Here is a 12,494-nt window from a genome sequence, read left to right on the forward strand (position 1 = left end):
TTCTTCGAGTGTCTCCATACTTCATAGAATATTATAGCATTTTTACCCACATGTCGAGGTAAAAGGCGCCAGAATAGTTTCTGATGTGAATGTGCCCAGTTCGTAAAAATGAGTGACATGGCGCATTTGGACAGGACTAAAACGCCGGTAATAATTAGTACCCCACCTCCTCATGTAAAACGAATTCTGTCTGAATAGAGCTTTAGAGGATGATATGCCAACATGTTATTAGTCTGAGAACTATCTTGTTTCTTGACCTAGCTACTGTCAGCTGGAGTAGTTAGTGATGCAGCCACGCTATCTCTGCCTTCTCAGTCACGTCCTTAGCAGTGCATACTTGGCAGTGCACTTGTGTTATGAAGTACAACATACTTACTCACAAATATGTGCAAAACCATCACATTTCACTGAATTCTGTGTGAGTGTAGTCTTTCCCCGATGGAACGTCACGAATGGCCAAATAGTGATTTCAGTATTAGGATACTGTCACCTGGAAAGGTTAACCAAGTATTTGAGTACCAGTGCACATCCATAGTGTAATTCCTGCATTCTGCACCAGTTGTGAGCAGGAAGAGTAAAACTGGGCGAAACACAATCGCAGAGGTCACAGTCCAGTGCGACCGTGGAGCCGTCTGTGGGGTTAAGAATTCAGTGCTTTCTTGTTTTAGTGTGTATTAGGAGTGAGAGAGATGCTGGTCAGTCTTGTCCAACACTCTCTTTGTCACTGATATTATAAATTAAGGCCTCTGTTAATGAGTAATGCCTGCATTCTCCACCAGTTGTGTGCAGGAATAGTAAAGGTGCAAATCGTTGAAGAACTCAGACCTTCTGCATTTTGCTAGGTATTGGACAGAGGTTGGAAGTATGGTGGCTCAGCCCTGCGACTGCTGGCAGGTGATTCATTTCTGCCCCTGTGTCTGTGGAGCAGTTTGTGTCAAGGAGAGAGAGAAGAGCGTCACTGTGCTCTGCTTGCAGGCTACTCACCCATCTGTCTGCCAGGGAGCAGTTTTATGTCTCCTCCGTGCGACATTCAGCTGGAGCTCATCATTGTTTGTCAGAGTTTCTGACCTCACATGGGTAGTTTAGTCCATAGCAGCTGTGCTGAAATGGGCCTCATGCTGGGATTTCAGCACCTTGGAGAGTGGCTGGCGAGTCTGGAGCAGCTCAGGTTTGTTGTTTGAGTACCACTTATCGCCACAGTCGCTCTTCCCCCCTTTGAGTCAGCTGAGGCATGTGGGAAGAAGAGTTTTAGAAGTTTTGAAGTCAGTACAGGCTGTTGGCAATGCTGTTTTGGGTGCCAGATGGATGCCTTATCTAAAAGTTGAGGGAGAACTCCTCATATTGTTTCCAAAATTCTACATAATTAAACTGTTAAGATGTAAACAGAGTCATTCAGAGTGGTTTGGTGTGAAACGCTTTGTTCTAGAAACACTTACAGAGTCAGAATTTTCACAGTGGTGGTGATAGGAACCAGACGTCTTACATGAAATGGTTAGATATTCGCTGACACATTGTGATGATAGTTTTCTGATAAAGTTTTTGCATAAAATGTATTTTAGTCCATTTTTTGAAATCCATGTATGGTAGAGAGGTACATGCTGGGTATTGTAAGACAAAATAGTCCTAATAGTTTGCACATTCCTGACTATTTTTCCATCATCAACATTCCATATAAAAACTCAGAAGACTCGTGTAGGTTCACTGGTGGTTTTAGACAGTAAATAAAATGTCTATATTTGTGTTGTAGTCATGGCGACCCCTGGTTCCCATCACCACCACTGTAAAGAGCCTCTACAATGAATCATTTCACACCAAACCACTCTGAATGACACTGTTTACCTGTCAATAACTGAGTTATTTAGAAAATTTAAAAAATCATTGGAATTCTCCTTTTAAGTCTTGAAAGGAAAGAAACTAGTGAGTAACTTAAGCGTTGGAATTTTTTGCTTGCGATATCCACTGTAAGGAAGTGTGGTCAGTTGTTTTAAGGTGAATGTATTGACTGCTGGGGGTAGTTTCCTACTAATGAAGGGAATCTGGTGTTCCTCTCTGTCAAAGACCTGTGATGGGATAGCTCCCAGTCCCACTTCACAGGCATCAGTCTAGTCAAGGAAGGCCTTTCAAGGTCTGGATTCTTCAGAACTAGAGAGGAGGTAAGGACATCTTTCTGATATAAAACATCCACTCATGTTCCTCTCTTTATGAATTCTAAACAATGACTTTTTATCTGTGTGTAATTCCCTCATTCTCCACCAGTTGTGAGCAGGAACAGTAAAACTAGCAAAACACAGCCACACAGGGACCGGAGTCCAATCTCAGTAGGTGCTGTTTATTTACAGTGAAGGCAGAACATGAGAGAACGAGTGCCAGTTGGTTAACGTTCTGGTTCTTCAGCATTTTGGTGCTGGTTGGAGGCTGAAAGGAAGGCGGCTCGGCTTTGTGATGGCTGGTGGTCGATCTAGTTCTGCCTCCTTGTCTGTGCAGCAGAGGGAAAGACAAAGATGCAGGAGTATCAGTGGCTCGCAGGCTGCTCATCGTCTGTCTGCCAGGGCGTGGTGTTTATGCCTCCTCCACGTGGCGTACAGCTCCTCGGTGTTGGGCAGCCGTGTGCAGTTTCTGGGCTCCGCCTTAGATCACACATGGGTGGTTTGGTCCATGACAGCAGTGCTGAAACAGGCCTTGTGCTGCTATTTCAGTACCCTGGAGAGCGGCTGATGAGTTTGGAGCGGCTCAGCTTGTTGTTGTATGAGGTGGTGGCCCAGCCATCGCCACAGGGTGTGACTTTACTACATACTGTGTCTGTTTGTTTGTGTAATTAGTGTAATTCATGTGAAAATTAGCTTCACAGCAGTGTGAATGCAGATTGTACATTATTTTGTTCTCTATCTGTCTATCTATCTATCTATGTATCTATCTACTTTTTTTCCCCAGTTCTGTGATTCTGCACTGCCAATGCACAGACAAACGTGTCTCTTCACTCTTTCTTTGCTCACTCTTACACGTTTGTCAGAAAGATTTAAAGACGACTGCTTGGCTCTTCATTGTCTCTTTTCTCTCAGTATAGTTTTTCTACCTGCTTTTGTAATTTGATAACTTTGTGTGTGTGTGTGTGTGTGTGTGTGTGTGTGTGTGTGTGTGTGTGTGTGTAGAGCTCCCACATCCCCCTGATTGATGCTCTGATGCTGGCGTGGACAGTGGAAATGATGAGTATAGAGAGAGTTGTGTCCAGTGTTAAACGCTTTTCCACCTTCAGCGCCTCCAAAGAGCTTCCCTTCGACATGGAGGATGCTATGCTGTTCTGGATCAACAAGGTAAGATCTCACACTGTGTGTGTTTGCGCATATGTGTGTATGTGTGTAATAATACATTGAAATAAAACCATTTTCAAGATAATAGTAATAATAGTAATAGTAGTAACAAGTTTAATTTATACTGTGCCTTTCTCAAAGTTAAGAATGCTTTATAATTTCAAATAACAGCAAACAAACATACACCTAGACACAGACCCCCAGCTGGCAGAGAGAGAAACTCTACCATCCTCAATATAGTTTCTTGGTTTGCAGCTTTGTCAGTCAAACCCCACTCTTGCAGTGCGAAGGCCCTTTTCCACTGCCTAGTCAAAGTGTGTCATCGTGGTGCAAAGTCCCCGCCTTGTGGCCTAGTTGAACTCCACTGTTGCAGTGTGTGAAGCCCCCGGCTCCTGGCCTAGTCACACTCCACTGTTGCAGTGTGTGAAGCCCCCGGCTCCTGGCCTAGTCACACTCCACTGTTGCAGTGTGTGAAGTCCCTGGCTCATGGCCTAGTCAAACTCCGCTGTTGCAGTGTGAAGTCCCGGCTCGTGGCCTAGTCAAACTCAGCTGTTGCAGTGTGAAGTCCCTGGCTCGTGGCCTAGTCAAACTCAGCTGTTGCAGTGTGAAGTCCCTGGCTCATGGCCTAGTCAAACTCAGCTGTTGCAGTGTGAAGTCCCTGGCTCGTAGCCTTGTCAAACTCAGCTGTTGCAGTGTTTGAAGTCCCCATCTCGTAGCCTAGTCAAACTCCACTGTTGCAGTGTGAAGTCCCTGGCTCGTAGCCTGGTCAAACTCCGCTGTTGCAGTGTGAAGTTCCCGGCTCGTGGCCTAGTCAAACTCTGCTGTTGCAGTGTGAAAAACTAAGCGTGAAAGGTTGAATGTTTGAGGCTTTCTGAGCTCATTATATTACAGTATTCCTGGAGTCAGTGTAAAAACTCAGGAGTGTGGTAACACAGATTGCATGCGTGTCTTTGTGTTGTAGGTGATTTTGAAGACGAGGGAAATCTCGGAGAAAGAGCTGAAACTCAAACAACACTTGATGGAATCTCCTTGTCATCAAAAGGTGCGGCTGACCAATCACAAGCCTTACTGAATACACCCACCCAGTCATAGGCGTCCTTATTAGCATGCATGCCTTTAACATCCTCCTCGATTGGCTGGTTCACGAGTGTCTGACCGCACGATTTAACCCTGTTCTCTGATCAGATTACAGCACCACTTAACAAATCTGATCTCTCTTTCTCTCTCTCTCTCTCTCTTTCTCTTTGTTTAACTGTAATTCTCTCACCTCTTTGCTGCTCTTCCTGTTTGTCTCCCTTGCCCCGCCCCTTCCTGTTGGATAGTCTCCCTCCAAATGGTACTGGAAGCTCGTGCCTGTAAGTTCCACAGTGTCCCCTCTCTGCCCCCCCACATCACACTCAGAGTGGACGTGTCTGTATACTGTTATTGGCCACTTTATCAGAAGCCCCTCTCTTGCAGCTCCACCTTGCTGGTGTACACTTATAAACTGCAGCTCATCTGTTGACGCACAGCTTGTGTTGTCCATCCTCTTCATCAGTGGTCACTTTCTGACCACAGACCTGCTCTTGTTTGGATATTTTTGGCTGGTGGTCCACTGTCAGCACAGCAGTGATACTGACGCATGTAAAACTCCAGCAACACTGCTGTGTCTGATACACTCATAGTAGCACCACACACACCGTCAGGCCAGTGTCTCTGCTGTGCTGGGAATGGACCAACATCCAAATAACATCTGGGACTGCATTACAGAAACTTCTTTAATCTGAAATCTTATCTGTTTAGTCGCCATGACAACTTTAGTTGGGACTGACAGAAGCTATTACAGAATAACAATTCCTAACTTCATTATCTTATCCATTAACTCCAGATAAGAAAACCGTATTACACAAACATCCTAACTAGATGTTAGGATGCCCAGTCCCATTTCTTATTTTTACCTCTACCCCTTGTTTTTGACTGTCTCTGTGTCCCTTGGAACTGAGTTACAAGGGGAAGATATTTGAAATGGGACCCTCAAATAAAAAGAGCATTACTTCATTAACAGCTACTAGCGCTGCTCTGTAGGCGACCCTGCCAGTCTGCAGTGACAGCAGAGGAGGGTAAAGTTCAGCTCCTCACTGCTGGGCTTTAGTTACATTTAGGGCATCATATGCCTTCAAAGGGGGGGGCATTTATTTATTATCACCCACCCTTAATTCTTCAGTGATATGAAGCTGAAGTCAGATATTCACCAGCTTCCTGTTCGAATTTTCCAGTTCCACCTTAAATGGTGCAGCAGTTCAGATGCCTCAGGCGCCAGAATGTAACTGCTGCACCATTTAAGGTGGAACGGCAAATTTAGCTTGCTATGAAGAAAAGGACCATAATACATTGAAATGACATTAAACTAAGATAATACGATGGTTGTCAACATTTAAGCAGAGAACAGCAACAGATGGGCTACATTCTGTGATTGTGTACAGAGAGTGAAGAACAAGATGGGAGTTTCTAATAAAGTGGACGGAGTGTATGTATTATTATCCTTGTCATAACAAACCCTTCATTTAACCATATTCATCTCTCTCTCTCTCTCTCTCTCTCTCTCTCTCTCTCTCTCTCTCCCTCTCTCTCTCTCACTAATCAGCCTGACTTCATGCATGCTCTGGCCCATTGCATGTTGGAGCCAGTGGAGTTGTCTCGTGTGGTACTGTATTCATTCATTCATTCGTTCACTCATTTATTCATTCATTCCTTCACTCACTCACTCACTGCTGTTGTGCTGCTTTTCCACTATCCTGTAGCTGTAAACACACTGTATGTAAACAACTGCATCTGTTCACATTCAAACCAAAATCCCCCAAAACACTGAAGAAACCTTCACCTTAGTGGTGGAGAAAATATCACAGAGCTTCAAGAAATATTTACGATGTCTCAGTATTTATTTATTTATTTCTGAGGTTTGAGGAGTTCAAATGGGCAGAAAAGAACCAGTAGCACCACATTCAGAAAACACTATCAAAGTCTAAGAGCACAAATGATTTTTACACTAAATATCACATACTGCACTACAGCAAATCAAATCACCCGGGGCTAATTATGCACTTTTTGTAATAAATCTGTTTTACCTGCAGAGTTTCTGTAATTTAACTGATTCATGACAAGATGTGCAAATTATTCCAGTATGAATCTGCAGTGTGTGTAGTTTTACAGTCTGACGGTAATAATTGTGGAGCGATTTTAATCCAGTATGAATCTGCAGTGTGTGTAGTTTTACAGTCTGACGGTAATAATTGTGGAGTGATTTTAATCCAGTATGAATCTGCAGTGTGTGTAGTTTTACAGTCTGACAGTAATAATTGTGGAGTGATTTTAATCCAGTATGAATCTGCAGTGTGTGTAGTTTTACAGTCTGACGGTAATAATTGTGGAGTGATTTTAATCCAGTATGAATCTGCAGTGTGTGTAGTTTTACAGTCTGACGGTAATAATTGTGGAGCGATTTTAATCCAGTATGAATCTGCAGTGTGTGTAGTTTTACAGTCTGACGGTAATAATTGTGGAGCGATTTTAATCCAGTATGAATCTGCAGTGTGTGTGTAGTTGTTTCCATCTGATTTGTAGCTGTGAGAGCAGTTATAGTGGAAAAGCAGTGTTTACATTCAGGTTTATAATGCATCACCACCCTGACATGAACATCTGTTCATTTTCAAAGCACAAAATAGAAGAAAAATAGAAACATATTTTTTGTGACACAAATACTGAGCTGATGTTTTTAATAAAATGGTGCAGTCATTTTAGGGCTGAATGATTTGGGGAAAATATCAAATTGCAATTTTTATGACTATCATTGCGACTGCCATTTAAATTATTTGCCATTTAGAGTTTTTTTCTGGTTTGAGGCTTGACCCCTGATTGTAGTTGCGGTTGTGATGTCACAACACATGGAGGTTTGGTTGCCTCTGATTGGTCTGACTTATCTACGGGCAGTTCCCAAGCTCTGTGTTATTAGGTTAAATTTCCTCACTTAAAATCAAAGCCAACATTTTTAATAATGTAGGCTATAATTTTTTAAAAAAATTCAGTTTCCATATAAAAACGATTAATCTTTCAGCCCTTTGTCATATGCAAAATTTTTGATAACACCTGGTTAATTTAGGTTTTGTGAAAATAAGTTAACACGACCACTGCGGTCCAGATTTTTACAGCTGAAGTTTTGTTTTGCTTTGCTGAAAAAAAAACAAACATAAAATATAAAATGTGAAGTAACTTTTGCACAGGCCACATTTTATATTTTATTTTTCAATGTTAAATTCAGCAAATATACAGTAGTTGTGCATTATGATGTGCAGTAGTGTGTTCTCTGTAGAGGATGTGTTCACTTGTTTACACAGTAAAAATCAGTAAAACGTCATTTGACCATGCATGTACTTGTAGGTAAAGTTGCTTTAGGTGCTGTAGAACTTAGTGTCCACTCCAGTAAAGTAGATGTGTATCTTTATTGTTTAGTGGTTTGTAAGGTGAGTAGGTGTGTGTGTGTATGTGTGTACATTCTTGTCTTGCTATCCTTGTGAGGACCATAATAGAACAACATGACAATTTTGCACAAGTGAGGACATTTTGCTGGTCTTCACTTCAGCCTGTGTTGTTTTCACCACAAATTATTTTTTTAGAATAACTGAAAGAGCAGAGAGTTTGCCTTTTGGATACCGAGGTTAAGATTAACCTCTGGTAATACAAAAAATCAGTAGAAATCAATGTAAGGTCCTCACAAGTAATGTAAGACAAAAGTGTGTTTGTGTGTATTCTCTGATATTCTGTATTCTCTCTCTCTCTCTCTCTTTTTCTCTCTGTCACTCTCTTTGCACGCTCTCAGGTACGTTACCGTAGAGACCACTTGTCCGGTCGGTGTCTCCCTCACATGCCGCTCGTGGAGGACCTGATGAAGGATATATGTGATGGCGCCGCCCTGCTGACGGTCATTCATTACTACTGCCCCGATTTCATGAGGCTGGAAGGTAGAAACAAACTCACACATTCAGAGACAAAGGGCTGAATTAGCTTTGTGTTAAGGAAGAAATCTTTAACCAACTTAAAGCTTGTTTTCTTTCTCTGTCAGATATCTGTCTGAAAGAGGTCCTGTCCATCTCAGACAGTGTGTATAATATTCAGCTACTGAGGGAGTTTTCCAATGAGTACCTGAACAGGTGTTTGTACCTGCGAAGTGAGGACCTGCTGTACGCTCCCCCAGTGTTAAAGGTGACCTCACACAAACATGCACTTTTTATATCATGTCTGGACAGTAATATGTCCCATATGATGTACATGTATGTAGTCACTGTTGCAACAAAACCTCACGTTTCCCAAAAGAAGAAGGAAACAGAAGAAGCTTTTGTAACCTTTAATGGAAGTTGATGCAACAAGATTTTTTTTCTAGGTAATTTAGAAGCATTTCTGTTGCTCTGCTGATCATGAAATTTTGACATAATGCGAAGAGCAACTGGCATTTTGATTCTTAAAAGACAACATTATTGTTTTTAGAAGATTTTGTTCCAACAGCAACGATTTGTGAGTATCTGTATGTAATAACACGTCGCATATACCTCAGGTGTGTTATGTATAACACTGTTGTGGGAAGAAAACCTAGTAAAACTGGTTAACACAATTGCACTCTTTCACATTGCGATTTCGGTATAAAAATAAGGAATCATTCAGCCTTATCTGTATGTAAGTACAATATGCCCCATATGTGTCATATATATGTATCCATATGCAATACTATGTCCCCTGAGTGTTATGTACAGTTACATGCAAATGTTTTGACACCACCGGTCAAAAAACGTTTTTTCACAACCTCTACAGAGAATAACTTAAATATGGTGTTTTTCTGCAAATATTTTTTCACAATTTCTATTTATTTGCTGAGGTTAACATATTGGACTAAAATATAACATAAAAAAATAAAATGTGCAAATGTACAAATGTGTTGCACAGGCTACACTTTGAGTTGTAGTGTTTTTCCTCAGTATGTTAAACTCTACAAATAAACAGTTAATAGTGCATTAACACATATATATATATATATAAATGTGTGTGTGTATATTTGTCATTTTTCAGTTATTTGCATAATTTGAAAATGCCTGTTGCCCTTTACATTGTGTGTAAATTTAGTGGTGAATGGACCAAAAGAAACGACCCAAAATGACTTGGAAACGTGTATGTAACAATATGTCATCATTTCCCAAAGACAAAAAGAAAACATGTATCTCCAAAATAGTAGAGGGCAAAAACCTAAGTTAATGTAAAAAAAATTGTAAGCAATTTTGGGGCATTTCTATTGGTCCGATCATCAATTTTTCACACAATGTGAAGGGCAGCTGTCATACTCAAATTATGTAGAAAAGTAAAAATAAAAAAATGGAGTTACATGCTTTTCTTTGGACAGTGGTGATATGTAAAAATGTGATAATATACCTATTAATAAAATGGCTCCTATGTATTATATATGTAAGTATCTGTAAGTATGTAATACTAACAAGTCCTATATGTATCATATACAGTACTGTGCAAACGTCTCAGGCATATAAACACATTGTTTTAAACCATTGATCATAAAAATGTATGCAAATAAACAAATACAGATAAAAAGTATCAACATTTGTGTTTTTAAAAAGTTTTTTGCTAACTTGTGAGCTAGTTTGAAGAACAAATTTTGGTTCCAGGTTTCTCCTTGAAAACCTCGGCCGTCACATGGATTTGTTACATTCCATCAACAGCTCACTTAATTTAACATAGTGCAAAAGTATTGATTAGTCAAACAAGGAATTGGATAATAACTATAGTTAACACTGGCTGTCCTCGAGGAGAGGTTTGAAAATGATTAAATGAACATGTTCGCATACATAAAATCACTGCTTGTGTTTTTCAAATAAACACTCACTGCCCAAATTTTTTATTTTCTCAGGTACCTAAAACTTTTACACAGTACTGTACATGTACCTGTATGTAATAATAAAATATCTCATATGTATTGTGTATATGTAAATGCCATTGTGTTGGCAGAGTCCTAATGTCAACTGTCTTGTCCAGCACAATGTGATGGTGTTCATAGCCGAGCTGTTCTGGTGGTTTGAGGTGGTGAGGCCGGACTTTGTGAAGCCCAGAGAGCCACAGGAGATCAAAGACGGTGAGAAGCACGTCATTCCCCTTACAACAAACAATAACAGTATCTTAGTGGAAGAATTGTTGGTAACACTTTATATTAACAGGCCCTAATAAAAAACAACTTAATCATTATCTGAAAATTATTTCAAATTACTGTAAATAATTAGATAATAGTTACATATGCATCAATAAATGGTACAATTTGAAATAACTTGTACTTATGACGAATAATAAATTATTTTGAATTGTAGAAACCTAATCATTAATTATAATTTGGTAATATATACAAATATATATCATTATTAAATGATATAACTTGAAATATTTAGTAATTACTTGCATAAAAACAATGCTTAATAATTCATAATTGTGATTGAATTGTCCAGGTCCAATTTTAAATTATGAAGGACTTATTTACCATATTGCTATTTTGTGATGCGTACATTTTCTTTCCTGAATATTTAAATAATTATTATTAAGTGGTTAATAATATGTACATTTGTAAACATGAATAATCATTAGTTGGGGCAAAAAAGTATTTAGTCAGCCACTGATTGTGCAAGTTCTCCTACTTAGAAAGATGAGAGAGGTCTGTAATTTTCATCAAAGGTACACTTCAACTAAAAAAAATCCAGGAAATCACTTTGTAGGATTTATAAAAAATTTATTTGTAAATTATGGTGGAAAATAAGTATTTGGTCACCCACAAACAAGCAAGATTTCTGGCTCTCACAGACCTGTAACTTCTTCTTTAAGAAGCTCTTCTGTCCTCCACTCGTTACCTGTATTAATGGCACCTGTTTGACCTCATTATCTGTATAAAAGACACCTGTCCACAGCCTCAAACAGTCAGACTCCAAACTCAACCATGGCCAAGACCAAAGAGCTGTCGAAGGACACCAGAGAGAAAATTGTAGACCTGCACCAGGCTGGGAAGAGTGAATCTACAATAGGCAAGCAGGTTGGTGTGAATAAATCAACTGTGGGAGCAATTGTAAGAAAATGGAAGACATACAAGACCATTGATAATCTCCCTCGATCTGGGGCCCAATGCAAGATCTCATCCCGTGGGGTCAAAATGATCATGAGAACGGTGAGCAAAAATCCCAGAAACGGAGGGACCTGATGAATGACCTGCAGAGAGCTGGGACCAAAGTAACAAAGGCTACCATCAGTAACACACTACGCCGAGAGGGACTCAAATCCTGCAGTGCCAGGTGTCCCCCCCGCTTAAGCCAGTACATGTCCAGGCCCGTCTGAAGTTTGCCAGAGAGCATATGGATGGTCCAGAAGAGGAGTGGGAGAATATCATGTGGTCAGATGAAACCAAAATAGAACTTTTTGGTAAAAACTCAACTCGTCGTGTTTGGAGGAAGAAGAATGCTAAGTTGCGTCCCAAGAACACCATACCTACTGTGAAGCATGGGGGCGGAAACATCATGCTTTGGGACTGTTTTTCTGCAAAGGGAACAGGACGACTGATCCGTGTTAAGGGAAGAATGAACGGGGCCATGTACTGTGAGATTTTAAGCCAAAACCTCTTTCCATCAGTGAGAGCATTGAAGATGGAGCGTGGCTGGGTCTTCCAGCATGACAATGATCCCAAACACACCGCTCGGGCAACCAAGGAGTGGCTCCGTAAAAAGCATTTCAAGGTCCTGGAGTCTCCAGACCTCAACCCCATAGAAAATTTGTGGAGGGAGTTGAAAGTCCTTGTTGCCCAGCGACAGCCCCAAAACATCACTGCTCTAGAGGAGATCTGCATGGAGGAATGGGCCAAAATACCAGCTACAGTGTGTGCAAACCTGGTGAAGACTTACAGGAAACGTTTGACCTCTGTCATTGCCAACAAAGGTTATGTTACAAAGTATTGAGTTGAACTTTTGTTATTGACCAAATACTTATTTTCCACCATAATTTACAAATAAATTCTTTAAAAATCCTACAAAGTGATTTCCTGGATTTTTTTTCCTCATTTTGTCTCTCATAGTTGAAGTGTACCTATGATGAAAATTACAGACCTCTCTCATCTTTCTAAGTAGGAGA

The 12,494-nt window shown here is 40.4% G+C and overlaps 1 protein-coding gene across 3 annotated transcripts in view; it reads left to right on the forward strand.

The window, feature by feature from the left end:
* Window positions 1-12,494, forward strand: part of camsap1a (calmodulin regulated spectrin-associated protein 1a) — a 41,802-nt gene that overhangs the window by 13,686 nt on the left and 15,622 nt on the right. The window contains exons 4-9 of one of the 3 annotated variants that reach the window (XM_036588496.1): window positions 3,150-3,311; window positions 4,270-4,350; window positions 4,631-4,663; window positions 8,161-8,302; window positions 8,404-8,543; window positions 10,374-10,470. In XM_036588496.1, coding sequence (XP_036444389.1) covers window positions 3,150-3,311; window positions 4,270-4,350; window positions 4,631-4,663; window positions 8,161-8,302; window positions 8,404-8,543; window positions 10,374-10,470 — 655 coding nt within the window. Of the gene's footprint in view, window positions 1-3,149; window positions 3,312-4,269; window positions 4,351-4,630; window positions 4,664-5,931; window positions 5,992-8,160; window positions 8,303-8,403; window positions 8,544-10,373; window positions 10,471-12,494 lie in introns of all 3 variants that reach the window. The other 2 variants (XM_036588495.1, XM_036588497.1) reach the window with 2 other exon arrangements.

This window comes from Colossoma macropomum, unplaced genomic scaffold, assembly GCF_904425465.1.
Source record: "Colossoma macropomum unplaced genomic scaffold, Colossoma_macropomum, whole genome shotgun sequence".
Taxonomy (NCBI): domain Eukaryota; kingdom Metazoa; phylum Chordata; class Actinopteri; order Characiformes; family Serrasalmidae; genus Colossoma; species Colossoma macropomum.